Raw genomic sequence first — 20,963 nt, 5'->3', positions numbered from 1 at the left:
AACCCCTTTGAACATCAACTTAAATATTACTAATGAAAAGCCTGGTAAAGTGTGTGTGGAAGTACTATGGAGGGGAGGGTGAATGAAAGAGATTAAATAAGGTGAGCGCATATGGTTGATGGACTTCAAATACCTATATGAAACAGAACTAAGAAACCTCCTGCAATTGCTTTAAGTGGGGTGGGGAGGGAGTTGAGGGGGAGAGACGCTGGGGGCAATGTAAATAATGTACACTATAGGCCTAATCGGAATTCTCACTATGAATTCCCCTGTATAACAAATATATCCTAATAAAAAATTATAAAAAGAAAAACAAAAAACTATTAAAAGTTGCATTGAAAATAAAATCATGAAATTAAAACAAAGAAAGTGATTGTAGCCTGGTAGGGGACAGTTTTGGTTCCTGTCTCAGGACATTTATCTGTCAGTCCTGTCCTTCCCAGATTCCTAGGTAGCTGGAAAGTGACTGCATAAAGAATGGCTCAGCAAAAAGGACACAGATACAAAATGGAAGCAGAGAGGCCAACCTTTTCTCATGCTTTTAGTTACCCTCTCGACATTTGCAGGTCCAATTGAGGAATCAGTACTTTTTAGCAAAAGCAGCTTCTAAGGACCTGCTCCCCTCCTGATGGCAGAATATTGACATCAGTGACTTAGGATCATTCTTCTGCATGGGAGACTTGTCTCTTCTCCTACTTATTAATTTATTCAATCACTTATTTATGTCAGCGTGGGCTCGTAGAATTTACTGAGGTATCATTCAATACTACTCTATTTGGTTGCACAAATTGCTCCCATATGACCATTGAAAGTTCTTTCAGTTGGTTCTAGATGTTTGCTTTTTAACCTGTAAGTTGTTGAGCATCCTGGTCTGTTTTTATACCATGAGGTTAAAAACCGTGAGTACGACCACGCTGTAAGTAATATATTGACAAAAACCTGATTTCGATATTAGATGGCTTTCCCTCCCTAAGTGACTTGGAGGAAACATGTTCTGTTTGCACAGTAGTGATGATTAGAAATGCAAAAATGTCAGCATGGAAAAGGGAAATCGTGCTTATTGAACCTTCAGACATAATTCCAACGCCAGCTGGTGAGGGCTTGCTGGTTCAGGGCTGAGGCATGGGAGCTGGTTCCTATCTGTTCTCCAGCCACTTCCTGTGCCTCCACAAGCTGAGCGTGGCCCCAGGCAGCCTGCTTTTACAGATGTTGGCTCAGTCTAGAAGTAGTTTGTCTGGGCATGAGGCCATGCTTCACAGATGGTGACTCAAATCAAGGGTTTCACAGACAAAGGCTGTCACAGCTGGGGCACCTGGGGACCCCCAAGGCAAAGCCTAAGAAATGTAGAAGACTAGAAATGCAAAGGGCCTGTATTAGTTATCTATTCCTGAATAACACATTTCTCCAAAACTTGGTTACTTAAAACAACAGTAGTCATTTATTAGCTCTTCTGATTTCTGCAGTTGGGTGTGGGAAGCTCCCAACAGGGCATTTCTGCTGTGGGGTCTTTCACCATGCTGCAGTCAGGTGGTGGCTAGAACTGGGGTCACCTCAGAAGCCTAAAATTCTTTATGTCTCCCATGGGGTGTTGCCTGCATGCTACCTCCACAGAGCTTGTGCTGAGCCATAATGGGGTCTGAGGCAAAAGATACTAATGGGGTCTGAGGCAAAAGATACTAATGGGGTCTTTCAAATGTTGACATTGTGTTCATTATGGATTTTTTTTTCAGTGAACTCAAGACTTTGAGCTTGCTAACTCTCTACTGCTTGAGCTGTGCTCCCTGCCCTTATTATGGATATTTCTATGCATTTTAATTTGATAGTGGATTTCCTTATAATATTACTTATCTTGGTGGCTGAGATTTTTGGCACTTCTTAACTTTTTTGTGCCAAATGATGCCCTGCTTGCCACACCCTTAACTGGCTCTGTCACACAGCTCCCTTCCCACCTTGTGTCACCAGCACACTGTGGAGCTGGCGGTGGGTTTTTAGAGGTGACCCTAGGAAGTGTTTTAGCACCTCACTTCTGTTTCTCTCTGAGGTCTTATTATTTGATCCTCATTACCTGGCAGGTGCTACATTTCTGATGTAGTCAACAACCTTTCAGTGATGACTATTATCTAATTGTAACTAGGTGGAAACAGAAAGTCCTTTGGTTCAATTTGCTTTTAGGTGCCACTCAGAAGTGCCAGGTGTGTATGCTGGATGCTGAGGAGGGAGATAGAAGAGATGTTGGGTCAAACTTGAAAGACTTTATATTTAGGGTCCAGGATGGACATATTAAGTTAGAATAAAAGGCTTCAGAGGCCATTCAAGCCATGTATAGAATACAATGTATATGTAACTACTAAATCTGTTGTTCAGGGAAGATGGGAGAGAAGGAAAAAAGGCAAGAGGGAGGGAGGGAGGGAGGGAGGAAAAGAAAAGGGAAGGAAGGAAGGAAGAAAGGAAGGAAGGGTAGCATAAGAATGACCATTGGCAGGGGTCTGACAAAATGAGACAAGAAGGTACTACAGATAACTAAACAGTGCCTGGTGTGCAGCTTTCTCTGCGGCTGTCCTTCTTAGAACCTCTGTGTCATTATACATAGCTGGCAGACTTCTGTCCTTTAGATTTGTTCTAAGGCACTAAGGACTATGATTCTTTCCACTTCATTTCTCTTCTGTCAGGGAAGAGGCAGATGTTACGTGCTGATGCTGATGCTACATTCTGGCGTACGTCACCACTATCTAACGATACATACATACCGACAGGTCTGGACCTGGCTGTACTTTTCCCTTTGATGCAGGCAGAGGGATATTAAGTGGCATTTCATTATGATCCACTGGCTAGATGTTAGTCACGGCATATTTTAGAGTGAGCCTGAAGGGAACTGAGATAACAATGTCATTCCAAAGTCAAGGAAGCCATTGCACAGCACGAACAATCCCCAGTCGCCTTTACAGTTATTGATCTGCAGCGTCTTGCTTTGGGCTGTGCCATCTCACTTCTTGCTGCTTGTCTAGTCATTTTTAAACTCAAAATATTATTGTTAGGGTTATTTTCCAGCACTGTTGTCTTCCTAGAAGGATTGACCACCAGGCTGGATATAGAGAAACCTTCTTAATTTGGACTTGGTTTCTCATTCACTGTGATAATTTGGACAGATCATTTAATCTTTCATTTTTTCCTCCTGTCATTTGACTTTTTGGAAACTTTTTCTCCCAGGCTTAAAACAAATGATGTCACTCAACAATCCTTGATATGAGATCAAAATGCATCCTCCTTTGGGCATTTCCTAATTATTTTATCTTTTCTTTCTGCTTTATAACTAACCTCCTCAATCTTTTCAACTTCATGATATTCTACATTTCCTCTTTTCTCTCAGATGAGATGAGTGACTCTCCATTATGGTGCATAATCTTTAATGCAACCCATTCCTAACTCATCTTTTGAAATGCAGTTCTGTAATTACATTTCAGCTTAGTTCTTGCTTTTTCTAACAATGGCTTTTTAAAGTATGTTAATGATCTAATATGAAGACATTCATTCTAATTTAATAATGATATGAGAAACATATCTTATGCATGCACTCTTAGGTGACTATTATCATTGGAAGTAAAAACCTAGGACAAATACATATAATATGATTGGTGTAATTTAATATTAGCTACCATTTAAATCTATCTTATATATTACATATATTTAATGTCTACAATAGTTTCCAGTGTATTTGACTGTTTTATAGGCAAGAAAATTTATGATCAACGATATCATTGAACCCAAGAGGGTTTTGCTTTGTTTTAATCTAATGGATGCCTTTAATTTGTAAGTCCTACACCCCTGTTTCTAGAAATTGCTTCTGCCTTCTCCTCCATCCACATGGATCCACTGGGAGATGAGACAAGGTAACATGAGATGCTTTGATGAGATCCTACCCTCTGGCCTCTAAGCTTCTTTTCACATCTTTGTGGACTGGAGGTTATGAGAACATTATCCAAGGTATTTTCATTTGTCTAATGGTAACATGGAATTGTTGGTGGTCTATTTGCCACCACAGGGACTGCAGGTATGGGTGGAAGCCTGCAGATAGGCACCTGGGGAGTAGCACTTGAGCCTCTGCCTTCAGTTTTCCTAACCATGTGTTTTGGAAGGCATTCCTGTGTCTTGACAATAGGTTCCCCATTGGACTTAAGCTCAAGTTTGGTAACAGTCTCTTGCAACTCCCCTCTCCCTGAAAGTCTTAACTTCTATTCTTGTGGGTTAGAAGTTGGCACATAGGATTTCGTTCAGAAGCTGATTTATATTAGCTCTCCAAAGGGTATTGCTTGGTTTCTTCCTTCCTGATCTCAGACACACTGAAAAATAAATCTTATCTGTTAGAAATAAGTTGCTAGAAAATCCTCTACATTGTTGGTGGGAATGCAAAAATAGTTCAGATACTATGGAAAATGTACGGAGGTTCCTAAAAAGATAAAAAGTGATTCAGCAATCCCACATTTTAGCATTTGTCAGGATCTTGAAGAGATATCTGGACTCCCATGTTCATTGCTCATTGCAGTACTATTCACAATAGCCAAGATGTGGAAAGGACCTAAATGATGATGAACAAATGGATAAAGAAAATGAGATACACACATACAGTGGAACATTACTTACCTTGAAAAAAGGGGAAATCTTGTTGCATACTTCAATGTGGAGAAACTTTGAGGGCATCATACTAAATGAAATAAGCCAGTTATAGATGGACAAATACTGAAGGATGCTATTTATATGAGACATCTAAAACTGCCAGCTTATAGAAGCAGAGCATAATGATTGCCAGGGACTTGGTGGGGGGAGAATGGGGAGTTCCTAATCAATAGTCATAGTTTCACTTGTGTAGGATGAAGACATGCCAGAGAGCTGCTGTACAATACTGCTGACTGCCTATAGCTGGCAGTACTGTAGATGTTATTTTCTTACCGCTATAAAATAAAAATAACACCAAATTCAAACAACAAGACATCTTGAAAGCAACTGGAAACAGTTTTGTGGTGGTTGGCTAGCCACAATGAATTTTATCTAATCATCTTTATTTTTTTCCTTCTTTTGCCTTCCTTCCTTCCTTCCTTCCTTTCTTTCCTACTGGGGTTAGAACCCAGAGTCTTGCACATATTAGGCAAACTGTCTATCCCTTGAGCTATACCCCCAGCCCAGTCATTCTAGTCATCTTTATTTGTTAAAGAACTTAATCATATGTCCCATTTCCAGCAGTTCAACAAATTAATCAGGACAGAAAAAAAAGAAGTTCTTATAACACATATATTGATGTACTAAAAGAAAAAACTTTAGTATTACAGGTAGGGAATACTTAGTGGGTCATGGGATCTTAAAATAGAAAAAGATTTGAGATTATATAGTCCCCATTGCTGATTCTGACACCTTAGGGCATATGCTGTGGCAGACTCCACAAGCTCAATCTTGGCTATCACAGTCACATCTTAGGACATGTTTCCAGGGCGACCAAAGTCCCTCTGCATGCTAGGTATTAAGGTGTCTATGTGTGCCATTTCAGTCTCAGCACAATTTCAAGTTCTGCCCCTCTCACCCACCATGTTCATAGGTCAAATACGGATCTGATATCATGTGGCCACTTGACCTTCAGGTGACAATTCCCTGGAGGGATTTGGAAAGGAAAATATGTCTTAGTCCTACTTGACTAAAAGAAAGCCTTCACCTTGCCCAATAATGGTTTTATGACCTAGAAATCACATCTCAGGGATGTGTAACACCAACACTGGAGAGGCTGTCTAGAAAAGTTATAGAGGAAATGAAAAATATTTGCAGAGAATGGACAGTGACAATTTGTATACATACAAATTACTTCCAGGCAGTATGCTTGGGGACTCTGAATTTACCCAGAGCATATGTCAAGAAACTAACCTGGGTATGGCCCAGCACTGAGGAGGCTGAGACATGAGCGTCACACAATCCAGGCCAGCCTGGGCTACATAGAGACTCTGACTCAAAAAAGAATTAATTGATTAATTAAAAACCCAAACAACCCCAAACCTAGTTAATTTGGTTGAACAAACAGCTTTCAAATATTAAGCTAATTCTTATATGAAAATAGAAGAATGAAACTTGTTGAAATTGTTCCAAGAAGGAGGGGAGGGAGAAAGAGGGAGAAAGAGGGAGAAAGATGGAGGAGGTAAACCTAACTAAGATATACTGTAAGCATATATGTAAATATCACAATGTATCCCCTAATACAACTATTATATGCTAATAAAATAAAAAATTAAGCTAATTGTTTGAATAGACAAATCAGTCCATGAAAAAAATTTATGCTTATTTATTTATTTGGCAATACTAGAGTTTGCGCTTAGGGCTTTACTCTTGCTTGGCAGGCACTCTTAACTGTCAGAGCCACTCCACCAGCCCTGTTCTACTGACTTAGGACATGTTTAACAAGTTGGAGAAAATTGCATCTTGATTTTCCATGCAGGATTTGGTGGGGGTGAAGCTCATCGTACACTATAATCTTGAATTGTTATGTGATATCAGATGCTACCTCAGTCTCTATGTTTGCCCTCCTTTGTCTCAGCTCTTGCTGTAGATGTGGTTCTTGAGGAAGGAGCATCATGAAAACACGCTGAGAACATTGTTATCTCTCTCTCTCTCTTTCTGTCTTTCCTTGTGTCTCTGTCTCTCTCTCTTTATGAAGGGGAAGGCTGAAGAACAATGTCTCCTTGGTGATGATATTAAGCAGTCCTGAACTGGGGTGACCCAAGGTGCCAGATGCCTAACGTGGGAAGACAAAAGTCTCCAAGTGAGTGCTGGATTGAATCTACACAGGTCAAAGCTGTGGCTGAGTTGATGGGAGAGGATGGCATGCCAGGTGAGTGTTCACGAGGCTCCTGTAGGCATAAACACTGTGGGAGATGGACCTGAAGATGGCCTGACACATTTGAGGCCAAGCAGGTGAAGGTGTAGCTATTTGTTTTTCTCCTCCTTTATTCCCCTAAAGTTCTTTATACTCGTTCTGAAATTCAGACATTTAAACTTCCTGGGATTGGGAAGACATGGTGGCCAGTGTTCCTGACCTGTGGGTGTTCTTCCCCCTCTGTGGTCTGAGGATTATTTATAAAGTTGGAGGTGGATAGAAAGACTTCCTGATTAAAAAGCTAAAGTGCCGTCCCTGCAGAGCTCAGAATTGTCTTAAATATGAAAACATCAAGTTCCGGCACTACTAGGCAAAATATATAGCCATTTTCTTTCATTAAAACCCTGATGTATGGTCTTATTGTGTGCAATAGTTTTCATAACAATGTCTGCCACCTATATTGGAAAGAGAGTAGCTAAGTCAAAAGTGGAGCATCTCTATAATTCCGGAGACAAAGCAGATGCGATGCTCTTCTCTGTAACTGATGGAGATATACCTAGCTCAAGTCCATCCCTAAGACACTTGATTTGGCCTATGCACTTGCTGGTGAGCAGTGATAAAGAAGCTTCTTGAAGTTCTTTCTATCAGGGGTGGAAGTAGGCCAGGTATTCATAGGCAGGGAATGGAATGGAATGGCACGCTCTCAGTAGTCCAGATGGAGGCAAAAGTCATGGCCAAGGCTACCTGACCAAAAGTGTATACATGGCACAAAAACCCAAGGTCAAGTGACAGACCTCAGCTAAAATCCAGAAGTCTGCAGACACCAGAGTTAACTTTCCATTAAGGAAATGCTTATAAGAAACTGGGCCAGGATAAAGCAGAGATTAAGAGACAGGAAGAAAGCTTGTAATGGCATTACTGCAATCTTCTGAAATTCCAGACTCTCAGACTTTTGAAGCTGAAATACCTCAAGTTATTTATGGAGAATTGTGGCAACTGCACAAATCCTACATGCTGACCATTTCAGCATGTTTTCATTCAAGGTTGTGTGATAAGTTAGATCATATGTGTCTGGATATTTTATACATGTGGGTAACTGTCACTTTGCTTTGCTAAACCGGAAAATCCCAGAATGTCCACTGGAAAGTATAATGTCACATTTGGCAGGTCAATAAAATGTCCTCTCTCATTCTTTTGATCACTAAGTGTAGTGACTGAAGTCATTCTTGGTGAATAATGCTGGGCCACGCTGAAATTTGTGGCTGAGAGCCCGACCCTCGTCATTGCCACGTATTTTGTCACTGAGACAGGGTAACCCATGGTAACTAGGCTTAGATCAGTTAAGGGGCAGAGAGCCTCCCCTCTCTACTGCTCTATAAAAGAGACCCAGCAAAGGGACCCTACTAGCTAGCTCTCAGCGTGGGTGAAGGTGTGGGAAGAAAAGCCCAAGATCTGCGGAGCACAGCGCGCAAGCTGCAACGCAAGGCCAGCATGCTACCTAACTTCAAACTTCAGTGTCACTTCATTCTGATCTTCCTGGCGGCTCTCAGAGGGGACAGCCGCTACCTAGAGGTGAGCCATCCCTGGATTAACCAACACACCTTTCTTGTGAGTAGGGCGGCAGGCAGTCTGTCTCTGCTCTCAGCCCTTTATGGGGTTAGCTGTTCTTCCCACTCCATTGAGTCTTTTTCATCTACACTTGTCTTTCTCCCTGCCTGCTTTCCTCTGGCCGCTGGGGATGCCCTGGTCTAATGGGAAGGGTCTAAGACCCTCGGGTCGGTGGTCTCCGGACTCAGGGAGACCTTGACTCCATCTCTGTTTGCTCTGCTGAGCGGCAGGGTGAGTGCTCCGCTGCTGATCCACTTTCTTTCTTACCCCTTGAACTTTTCTGGACTGACCCATTTTCCTTGCCAGCTGCAAGAAGCCGCGGACCACGACCCTTTCCAGCTTTTCAACGCCAATCTGAAGCGGGACCTGGCTGGGGAGCAGCCGTACCGCCGTGCTCTGAGTGAGTCGGAGCACCCTGCTGGTGTCTGGGAGGCGGGGAGGTTGGGGCTCTGCACCGAGGGCGCGAGGCTCCGGGATCGCCGGGCCGGGGTTGGCCGTGACCTCCTGGGCGCGATTTCCTTCGCCAAGGATCGGTCAGAGAGCAGCCGCGCCCGATCCCCGCGCTGCCGCGACTGGGAGCCCAAGCTTAGGGCGCTGCGCGCTGCCGAGCCTGGGAATGGGGCCGGCGGAGACTGGCTGCCGAGCCGGCGCCCCGGCAGCTGCAGCTCTGGACCCCTGGGTCTGTGGCCTTCCCCAGGGTGCCTGGACATGCTGAGTCTCCCTGGCCAATTCACCTTCACCGCCGACCGGCCGCAGCTGCACTGTGCCGCCTTCTTCATTGGCGAGCCGGAGGAGTTTATCACCATCCACTACGACCTGGTGTCCATCGACTGTCAGGGAGGGGACTTCCTGAAGGTGAGGCGCCCCGCCCCGTGTATCCCCAGTCCGGAGGTTGGAAGGGGCTGGAGGGCTTAGCCCAGCGTGGTGAGTCGAGGACAGCTGTTAATTAGACCCTCCGCTGGTGCTCGAGCCGGGGAGGCGCGCTTGGGGACCCGCATGCGGCGGGAACCTGGTCCCTATCTTGTCCCAACCCTAAGAAAGACCTAAGCTGTAGGTTTGGTGCCTCTGCACGCTGCGGCGCTTTAAATTCCATTTTAAACGCTTTCGAGGCCCTGAGAACTCCTGAACACTTGAACTTGCAGCACGAAATGCTGTGATGCAATCTGGACAGACGAAATTTGGCAAAAACTAAGAGGAGCTCTCCAGCCTACCAAGAGAGTCTTGGTGAGAGGCGAACCCTTTGCTTCTGCTGGCTCAGAGGCTGTCTTCAAAGCCGGGGCGATCGGCTTTTGGAGCAGTAGGGCCCTGGCTGCTGGGAAGGATGATGGGGGGTGGGGGAGAAGGAATCTAGTCTGAGACAGGAGGAAGGAGAAGACCAGACCCCCACCCGCCACTCTTGGTTGCCATAGTCACAGAGGTCGGCTTGGGATGGTTGATGGAGCTCTACTGCTCAGTGAAAGCGACCATGATTCAAACCTCCAAAGCAGAATTATTTTAGAGCCTGTCAAGTTATTTAGAAATGATTTGCAGTGGGTTGTTGGTAATTTTATGACCTATGTTGGTAAACGTAGGTTAACTGGAGACCTGTGTTGATTCTGAGAGCAAAATCAGTTGGCTGACCCTTTGTCCAACTACCAAAGGTAGCAAGTGAAGTGGAAGGTTCTACATGGGTTTATCAGTTGACATTATCTGACTACAGCAGCTTCTTGATATTTTCAGGTAATATGGGATGATAGCAAAAATAGATGAGGATGCCTGTTTTAACCATTGCAGATAAAACTGCTACCCCAGTCTTTTTCTGTTGCTACCTATTTTTGAGATAATTTGTTCACATCTCAGTGATTAGAGGAAAGATAGAAGTTAATGAAACCCAAATAATGCTTCTGTAGCATTCTTTTGAAAGTGGGATATGGAAAACATGATCAAGATAAAAATATATATTGTGTACGATTTCTTTTGCCAAAATGATTGTAAGAATAAGAAGTATGATAGTTTACTTCTTTAGGCTTACACAGAAAAGAGCATTAATTAATAACATTACTTGCAACCAACTCTCACTCCAACTACATCCAAATGAAAAGCAAGCAGACAGGGGAAAAGGGGGTGTGGCTATCAATCCTTCACTTAAACTGAAGTCTCATTGCTAGATAACTTTCCCCCTTTTCAACACACCCATGATTTCAGGAGATGATGAATATGACCATCAATATCTATTATTATTTTTTTGGAAGGTGTTTGATGGCTGGATCCTCAAGGGGGAGAAATTCCCCAGTTCTCAAGATCACCCTCTCCCCACCACCAAGCGGTATGTAGATTTCTGTGAGAGTGGTCTTAGCAGAAGAAGCACCAGATCTTCCCAGAATGTGGCCATGATCTTCTTCCGGGTCCATGAACCAGGAAATGGATTCACATTAACCGTAAAGACAGATCCCAATCTCTTTCGTAAGTGAGCTAACTGCCTGTTGTCTCAGTCAACAGATAGGCCTTGAGGGTTGGGAGGAAAGTGAAACCTGCTTTTCAGAAGTAGTATTTCACAGACTTAGGAAAATTGAAATGGAAATTCACTTGTAATTAGAAATAAGCTAAAGAATATTTTCTGTTCAGTCTGAAAAACAAATCACAGCTTCTAACTAATTTCCTAAGCTAGGTAATATCCTAGTTTATGATGGGTACAATTCTGTTTTTCTTCAAAGTCTTTTTCTAATCCCCTTAGGTATTGCAATGCATTCAGTGACAAACTTTGATCTCCGAAGTCATTCCTTGGATCCAGGATAAACTTGAAGGATCAGCTATAAAGCTGTAGTCCTAGAGCTAATAGACAAAGGCTGAAAAGCTGCACAGCTGAGATACAGTAGACAGATGTCAGGCCCTGAGCAGAGGATAGGGCCAGAATGTCTTTGTGTTGCCTTCTGATACTAAGCCCACCACCCTAATTTAGTTCAGTTTAGACACACATAGATTTTGCTATAAAACTGTATGGCCCAGTTCTAAAGTACATTTTAATTATTTTACTCATCTGCTTATTTTTCCCCATTAAGAGAAAAATATTTTTAAAAACTGGAAAAAAAGAAAGCATATCACTTATTTTAGTATTTATTATTTCTTGTAGTTGAAGGGTAGGACCTAATCTGCCAAAGAATAATGTATCACAAATCTTGTTTTGTTTTGGTTTTGGAGGTCCTGGTGGTTGAACTCAGGACCTCACACTTGCCAGGCAGGCTGTCTACCACTTGAACTACTTCCAGCTAGTTTTCTGATTTCTATTTTTAAAAAACAAAAAGAATTTTTGAAAGAAATTCCTGCCCCATCACCAAAGCTATTTCTGGAGACTGGAGCGGAATAATTCTACAGGACAAAATGAAATGTTTCTCTTGTATTTTGTTGGTAAGAAGGCATATGACACATTCCAGAATCATCAAGGAATTTCAGTTCTTTTTGAAATTAAGTGCAATAAAAAATATAAGAAGGAGGCAAGAGGTGGGTCTGATCTGATCAATCAGAAACTTTTGTCCCATTATGAGCAAAAATGCAAATTCTGATGCTTCTGTTTCATAGCTAGAAGAATAAATACATTCTGAGTCTAGACTTGAGATGCAAACATTTCAGAAATTCTTGAGAACATTAAACATTAAAAAATTTACTTTTTAGTCAGTATCATTCAATACCCAGCAAATATTTATCAGGCTTAAGACCCATCTTTCTATTTTATTGTCAGCCTATTTTGTCAGTATTATAAACCATTTAAAATAAGATTATTTATTTACTTAATAGCTTTTAAAATAACAACACGACTCCAAATTATATGAGTGACAACTTCAAACAGACAAGGTTTGAGTTCAGGCCTCACCTTTAAGCCTGATTCTCCCAGATTCCTGGCTTGAACTTAGACCCTAGTTAACCTAAGTGTTCCTAGAACCACTACCAGCTAGCTACCTCTAGTTCATTATATGTCATGATTACTGTCAACAAGGTAACCCCCTGAGATGAAGGTTAGAAGACCCCTTGCAGCTCAGGGGTACTGATAATGTTCATACATCACTAATGATTTTTACTACCCTAACTCCTTCCTTTCTCCAAATTGTCACTGTGACATATATTCTCTCCCCTGGCACTCCAGACCATGAACAGAAGCCTAGAATAAGGATACAATAAATTTCTACAAAATCTTAGCACTTCAAATAATGCAAATGTAACTTTTTTTTTTCTACAAAGCTTGCAATGCCATCTCTCAGACCCCGAATGGAAGGTTTACCCTGGTGGTCCCACACCAGCATCGAAACTGCAGCTTTTCCATCATTTATCCAGTGGCAATCAAAATATCTGATCTCACGCTGGGACACTTACATGGTCTTCAGTTAAAGGTAAGTGCCCTGCTTGCTTTCTAAGTACTTGGTCAGGCCTGAGTTTTATCAGAGCAAAAGCAAATCTGGCACCAGGAAATTGGAGCAGCCCATCCTTCTGGCTATTAAATCACACATGTGCTACCCTCGCTGCTTTAACTGAACCCTTCTTCTATTTCAGTCATGCTGCCAGCCACACATTCAGGTGCCCATTCTAACTACTTCAGTATTTTTTCTTGTGACGTAAGAAATGCTTTCAATTGGTGAACTTGGTGGTATGTAATTACAATTGAACTCTCTTGTACTTGCCTTCTTTTGCAAAAATTCTCTTCTTGCAGAACCTAGTATGAGTCATCTACACAGCTGTTTTTCTGATTATTGGAATTTTCTTTTGACACGAAGGAAGTATCTCATTGACAGACTATGCTATGGAGGAATGCTAACTGTAGCATAAAATATGAAATTGGATTTTTACATTGCAAAAGGCAGGAAAAAAGTTTTGAAGAGTATTTTGCATTGCATTTAAGTCAGTGCATTCTGCCTCAGAAATATTAGCTGAGACTCCCTATCAACTTACTTTCACATGAATTCTGTGTGGACCTTCAAATTAATGCTTAGCTTGACCACATTTACTTGCACTGATAGCATTTTCTCTATGAGTCATCCTCATTTCCTATACTTACTCTAGTGCCTAGGTTAAGATAATACATGTATTTTGCTGCTATCAAAGGGGCCAGAGCTCCTAATCTGACAGATTTTAGTGAAAATCAAATAATAGGACCAGGACCGAAGAAAAGAATGTATATCCAATTTCCTCTAGCCTTAAATTCATGGGCTGCTGCTTTTTCTTAAATTGTTGTTGGACCTTGGTAGAAGAATGATCTTTTGATAAGGGTGTCTTTCAGTATCCTTGGCCAAGGCTTATTGGCTTGATACTGTTTGTACATCATTCTTAATGTAAAAGCTAGAAGCTGAGAGATTTGGTAGCAGATTGGGAGAGCTGTCCTTCAGGTGTTAAGGCTCTAAGAAATAACCTTGGTGTTTTCCTTTGATAATTTAAAGCCCATAGTATTGTAGGCATTTATTCCTTAAAAACTATTTTTTTTCACTCACATCTGTAATCCCAGCACTGGGAGACTCAGGCAGTAGAATCTCAAGTTCCAGAACAGCCTGGGCTCCATGGCAAGACCCTGCCTCCAGAGGAAAAACAGAATTAATTCTGCCTATGTACAAGGAGCTATTCTGGATTCTGGAAATTAGCAATGAGTAAGATAGGTCCTGCTCACAGGGAGCCTGCATTCTAGTGAGTTAAGATGGGCAAAATTGTCATGTGTTTCAAACAGTGGTAAGTTCTGTATAGAAAATTCAGTAAAGTGGCTGCAGATAGATAGTGACTGGGAACAAGGAGGTGGAGAGGAGGGCAGAGCTGCCTGAGATAAGCTCGTCAGAAAAGAAACCTGGGAGGGAGACATATAAATATTTATTTATGTATGTATTTATTTTTATTTGTGGTACTGGGGGTTGAACTTTAGGACTTGTGCTAGCTAGGCAAGTTCTCCATCATTGGAGTTATGCCCCCCAATCCGGGAAGGAGACATTTAAAGTGAGATCTGAACAACAGATCAGAAGGAGCCAGCAGCCTCAGGAAGAACAGAGAGCAGAGAGAACAGTGGTCCGGAGGCTCTGAGGCAGGTGCGTGCTTGCTGGGTTCTTGAGATGGTAGAGGGAGAGAGGGATGAGCCAGCTTAGGGAGGGGCAGTGCCAGAGCATGGGCAGCTGTGCTGTCCATAGCAATGCTTTGAGTGTATTAAGAGCAGTGAGGTATCACTGAAGGGGTTCAGACAGGAAAGTTACATGACCTGAGGTCTGTTGTCTACAGGTCACTCTGGCTTCACATGGTGAGTGGACCATGTTTCTTTGGTTATTATATGTGTACCTATCAAGATTATTCTTTAAAACACCCCAGCTTCCCTATGTGTTAGAAGGAGAATTCCCCCAAATGACCAGCTTTGCATATTGAGCTGTGGGGACTTTACCATTAGTATCAAAGGCCAGATACCCCTTTGACACATTGCTGTAGTCTAGCAGGAGATGATAGTGGCTTTAAACCTCAACATCTAGAGGTTGCTGCCAAGAAACAGAACCCCAGACGGTCCCACGCAGCTCAGCTTCCTCCACTGTTGACAAGAAAATCTGAGGATTATAAAGAAGAGTGAAATGCCACTGGACACCCCAGCAATAGATGCACCCGCCTTCCTTGTTTCTCTGTGTCGTCCCCTCATTTTAGTTTCTACTTCTCCCCAACTTATTTCCCATTTCTATCTTTTGAGCCTGCCTTGTCCTTTCAATGCCACCTGCTGAAATTGGAAATCTAAAGAACCAGGTGGAAACTTCTGTTTCCCTTTGACATTGTCTTCCCAGGGGAAAGACAATTAAGTTTTTTCCTTCACCCCTAAATAGCATATTTGAGTCTCACTTCACAAACACGATGCCTGTGCACAGTGGAGCTAATTAAATCTCTATTTCATCATTGGATGAAAATATGTGCAAAGTACCTAAGCATAGAACCCTGCACATAGTGGGCATTTTAAAAATAGATGTCCCCTCCTGCCTTCCTCTTGTGGGGTAGTTCCAGTTGTATTTCATTGTTCTTCTAAATGTCTGATATATGTGCTTCTGCATGAATGTGTGTATAAAGTTCTCTATTTTAGATTTTGGTTCCCATGTGTCAGGCTCTATCTGGACACCTGTCACATTCTGCTTGATCTCTTAATAAGTACATTTCAATAGGATTGCAGGCAAAACTAGCTACACAAATTGTGGGAGACTGAACAGGATGGAAATATGTGTCCCTTATTTAAAAATTCATTAAGAATTTCAAGACACCCAGGAATGATGGTGCATGACTGTAAGCCCAGTTATTTGGGAGGTGGAGGTAGAAGGATCCCAGTTTGAGGTCACCCTGGGGGAAAATTAGTGTAAGACCCTATTTGAAAACAAACTAAAAGCAAAAAGACTAGGGGCATGGCTAGAGTGGTAGAATGCTTGGCTAGCAAGCATGAAGCCAAGTTCAATCCCCACCACCACACACACACACACACACACACACAAATGAGAGACAGCAGAGCATTAAAGCTAGCACAGGGACCTTTTGCACATGGGCCCTGTGTGCTGCACAGGTGGCATGCCCACAAGGCAGCCCTAGCATGGGAGAGGGGGCACTCAAAGCACGCATTTGGGATTGAGAGTGGCTGCTTTGTTTGAGCTAAGAGAGCGAGGCACTGGAATTGCTGTGGCTAAGATTGTGGAAAGGATGAAAGGAGGCAGGAAAAAGTATTTAGGAGTAATCATACAACGACTTCAAGAATCAATTCTTCTTTTGAGTAGCTTGAAGTAATTTTTTTCAATGAAAGGATGGTAAGTCTATCTAACTTGGGTCCCAAATCAGTTTTATTCTTTGCTCAAGAAGCTAAAATTAATCTAAATCCTTATTGGTAGAAATAATGTGTATCAAAACAGAGGAATCCCTTTATGAAGAAGAGGAAAAGAGGTGAGTTAAAGGAAAAACCAATGTGGAAGCCCTATTTATAAAATGCAGATAATTGACTTCATTTAACTGGAACTGCATACAGTAAGAAATTAAAATAACTCAATATGTAGTCCTAGTGATTTAAAAAGCAAAGTGTTTTCAGACCCCAAGATGTATGGATTTCTATTTCACTATTTTAGTCCTTGAGCTTAAAAAATTGTTTAGAAAACATGCACGCACTTTAAAAAAATATTACTCAAGCTGATTTAGAAAAGCAATTCCTATGATTTTTTTTCTATTTAAAAGTCTTTTAATTTCCAGAGTCCCAGATGTTAAATTCAGTGACACTGCCAGGATTGAGTGAATTCATTCATCCACCGTTAGCCAAATGGGTTGACTTCCATCATTGTTTTAAACATATCTTGCTCTGCTGCTCTGTCCTCTTAGAAACCCTCAGCAGGTTGTGGGGGAATTGGAGATTTTGTGGAGCTGCTGGGAGGAACTGGCCTGGACCCTTCCAAGATGATGCCTTTAGCAGATCTCTGCTACCCCTTTCATGGCCCGGGTGAGATAGTTCTTCAATTATTACTTATGTGCTTTTCAAGATTATTTCCCTAAATAACATCTTCCCCCAAATGGCAGACAAGTTCCACCAAAAATTCCATTTTATATGTTGAACCATATGATAATATTATATCCGAGCTTATTACAGTATCAAAATATCCAGTACCAAGAAGGAAACCTATGAAGCAATCAGGATATGTACTTAAGGTAAAAGTTTGAAAAGTAAAAGTTTGAAAAACACAAAGCTCCTCAAATCTTTTCATCTTCTTGGGGAGCCCTGCTTTCCTCTGGAGGTTAAAGGTTTGTTTACTAACTGAAAGAATAATGGTTCTAATAGTAGATGTAACAACAATTGATAGTAGTATAACAATGAAATAGTAACTAAATAAGTTCTCCTTATATGTGTACCTGTGTACCTGATCTTCTTTGTCAGAGACTAAGGAGAATTTCCATGTCATTATGCTTAAGTGGGGTGAAGAAGGAGTAGGAATGACCGATCTCATGACCAAGCTAATCAAGTGTGTGTGTGTGTGTGTGTGTGTGTGTGTGTGTGTGTGTGTGTTTAGGGTTACATAAAACATTACTATAAAGTTCACTCCCACACCTGTACTTCAGATTCAGGCATCTTTGGTTATCTTAAATGAGACAAAAATAAAACAGAAGATGAAGAACACCAATGTCAAATTTCATGGTTAATTCTGACTTAAATAATAAATAATATGCACACATGCTAAAGGAAATAAGAAATGCTATATAGATTAAAGTTCAGAGTAAGATCAGAAAAAGAACGATCTTTCAAATTGTTTAAAGAAAGACAAATTGGGCCTTCCAGGTAGAAATTAACCTAGGCTCCCTTGTACTTATATTAAAATAATCATAAAGTTCATGTCTATTATGTTTTCAAATTGAATTTTACTTCAATAACATTATTGAATTGTTTTGATTTATCTAAGCCTAGCTGCATATTTGTGAGGTCTCTGTTACACAATGATAGAGGTAGCACTTCTCAGAATTTAGAAAAACCTCAGAGAAACAAAGCATGTTGAGGGGAATTGAGAAAATTAAAAGAACATATATCAGATCAACCTTACCTCAGAAATCAGCTTGAGGCTGGAGAAATAAAAGGAAAGTAATTTTTGGCCAGGTGATGATGGCTCACACCTGTAATCCTAGCTACTTAGGAGGCAGAGATCAAGAGGATCTCGGTTCCAAGTCAGCCAGGCAAATAGTTCATGAGACCCTATCTTGAAAAAACCCATCATAAAAAATGACTGGTAGAGTGGCTCAAGCAGCAAGAGAACCCGCATAGCAAGTGTGAGGCCCTGAGTTCACGACCCAGTACCACCAAAAACAAAAGGAAAGTAGTTTTTGATATGACTTTCAATACACAACTCCTCAGGAACACCTGCATGAGAAGAGATATAAAGGTTGCCATGTGCTTAATATGGATAACAAAAATATTGGCTGTAAGACAAGTAAGAATATTATGAGCTATTTTATATGAGAAGTGTAGAAAAGAGAGAAAATGCACTAGAAGAAAAACTGGTACACTCAGTGTATATCTCTACCATGCAAATGGCTTTTGTTTATGTGTAAAACAGTTATAAACAGGTAGCTTTTTGTTTATATAAGCTTCCATCAATACTTTCCATCTCTAGCCCCGAAATGCCACTTGGAACCTCAGATAGTGTGACTACCAAAAACTGCTCCTGTAAATTTCCAACCTGTCCCTAGAGGGCAGTACTGTTCCCACCAAGAGTCCGGAACTAGAATCAGCAGGGTTCACAGGTGGCCTTCTTTACCACCCAAGCCACACAGGCAGGAGAGCAAGACACAGGCTGGGAGACGTCTTCATGCCCCTTTCCAACTGTTTTATTTGCTTTCCGTGTTCTTGCACATGAGGAGAAAGGCTGGGTTCATTTTCCTGATTCGATAATCACAGTAAAAACAAAACCAAGACTGTTTTCACTGAGAGTGAGTTGAGTATGTGAGAGGAAGATACATCTCCTGCTTTCATTGTCAACAGCAATGGTTTGTGTGGTTTCTAACCTGATGGGAAACTTATTTTTTCCACTGATTGCAGCCCAGATGAAAATTGGCTGTGACAACACTGTGGTGCGCATGGTCTCCAGTGGGAAACACATAAATCGTGTGACATTTGAATACCGTCAGCTGGAGCCATACGAATTGCAAAATGCCGATGGGAACAGCATCCCGGAATTCTGTTTGTCCAGTCTTTGAGGAGCCAGCTCAATGGTCATTGTGCTGCTAGCTAAATGAGTTCTTAACGGCTATTGTACATAATTTTGATGATCACCTAATGAAAAGCCTTTCATACCAGGCAGTATTCAGGCCTTGAACATATATCCACATGACTTTTTATATTTTGCTTCCTTTTTGTTTATATCAAGGAATACGGTTTCTACCTGCTTGGTAGGAAACAGGTGTTTATGGAAATGTTTGTAGTTCATTGGTCTGATACAAACTTGAACTGGTAAGACAAGTATAAAGTGCAATAGTAAATGATTGTATCTCAAGGGAAAAAACTACTAAGGAAGGAAAATGGTGGCACACATAGTTTTATAATAGAAAAAATTCAAAGTCTTGTGTATACCAAAGGAAGTTGTATCTGTTTATTCTTCTGTTTACAAATAGATAGAAGTTGTAGCCATTATTTGTTGATTTGTGATACTTGTTTTTAACAAAACTTTGTAGCATGGAAAACATTTTCCATCCACAAATACAAATGTAATAAATATATTTAGGACGCTGGCAGCTTGACATTGTGCTTTATTTTCTTCTTGAATGGTCCCTTCCTTTGTTACCCTCAGAAAATAATGTTCCCATGTAGTGCAGAACCAAATGCTGAACTAAATTGTTTTGTATTTCCAAGGGCTGGTGGGGCTCTGGAACACTGAAATAGGATTATGCAGAGCACAGGGAGGAGGGCAGTGTTTGCACACTGCTTTGTCCTGCGGGGAACTGGGAAGGAGACATCCATTTCCCACTAGCCTCTGAGAGCACGTCTTCGCCACAGTGCACATACTTTTCAACAAGGAGGGCAAGGATCCTACAACTCTCATAGATACAACTTACCAAAATCTGAGTACTTCTTTGGTTCCAAAGATTGCGTATTGTCTCCTAAACCCTCTCCATGTTGGCATGTGGTATGTAGATCACATCTTGGAGCAAAATGAGCTTCTGAGCAATGCTTTCAAGGAAACTCTTTACTTTCATTAATGGATGAATGCTTCAATCTATGCAGAATGAATGGTTTGATTATGATTCCTAAAACATATTTCATATAAAGTTCATTAAAATATATTGGGATCCCATCCTCTGGTCTTAACAAAATCTAAAAAACATGCATAAAGAAAAATACTGATTGAAAGTGTTATAAACACTTAAGATTTAGTATAAGTTTTGGCTTAGTATTCCACCTCACCCCTGTTAGAATAGCCATAATTAGCAACACCACTAACAACAGGTGTTGGTGAGGATGCGGGGGGGGGAAAAGGAACCCTCTTACACTGCTGGTGGGAATGTAAACTAGTACAACCACTCTGGAAAAAAATTTGGAGGGTTCTGAAAAATCTAAACATTGATCTACCATATGATCCAGCAATATCACTCTTGAGGATATACCCAAAAGACTGTGACACAGGTTACTCCAGAGGCACCTGCACACCCATGTTTATTGCGGCACTATTCACAATAGCCAAGTTATGGAAACAGCCAAGATGCCCCACCACTGACGAATGGATTAAGAAAATGTGGTATCTATACACAATGGAATTTTTTGCAACCATGAAGAAGAACAAAATGTTATTCACTGGTAAATGGATGGAATTGGAGAACATCATTCTGAGTGAAGTTAGCCTGGCCCAAAAGACCAAATATCATATGTTCTCCCTCATATGCGGACATTAGATCAAGGGCAAACACAACAAGGGGATTGGACTTTGATCACATGATAAAGTGAGAACACACAAGGGAGATATGAGGATAAGTATGACACCTAAAAAACTAGATAACATTTGTTGCCCTCAATACAGAGAAACTAAAGCAGATACTT

General features: G+C 41.3%; 1 protein-coding gene across 1 annotated transcript; it reads left to right on the top strand.

Moving 5' to 3' along the window:
* Positions 1-7,884: 7,884 nt before the first annotated feature.
* Crhbp (corticotropin releasing hormone binding protein) lies at positions 7,885-19,656 on the top strand. The gene is made up of 7 exons (XM_020186505.2): positions 7,885-8,419; positions 8,762-8,855; positions 9,153-9,310; positions 10,687-10,897; positions 12,668-12,816; positions 16,772-16,889; positions 18,972-19,656. The coding sequence occupies exons 1-7, from the start codon at positions 8,339-8,341 to the stop codon at positions 19,127-19,129; spliced, it is 969 nt and encodes a 322-aa protein (XP_020042094.1). The 5' UTR covers positions 7,885-8,338; the 3' UTR covers positions 19,130-19,656.
* Positions 19,657-20,963: the final 1,307 nt, after the last annotated feature.

The sequence above is a fragment of the Castor canadensis genome, chromosome 6 (assembly GCF_047511655.1).
Source record: "Castor canadensis chromosome 6, mCasCan1.hap1v2, whole genome shotgun sequence".
Classification (NCBI taxonomy): domain Eukaryota; kingdom Metazoa; phylum Chordata; class Mammalia; order Rodentia; family Castoridae; genus Castor; species Castor canadensis.
The sequence above is the reverse complement of the archived record's forward strand: the minus strand, read 5'-3'. Positions and strand labels throughout refer to the sequence as shown.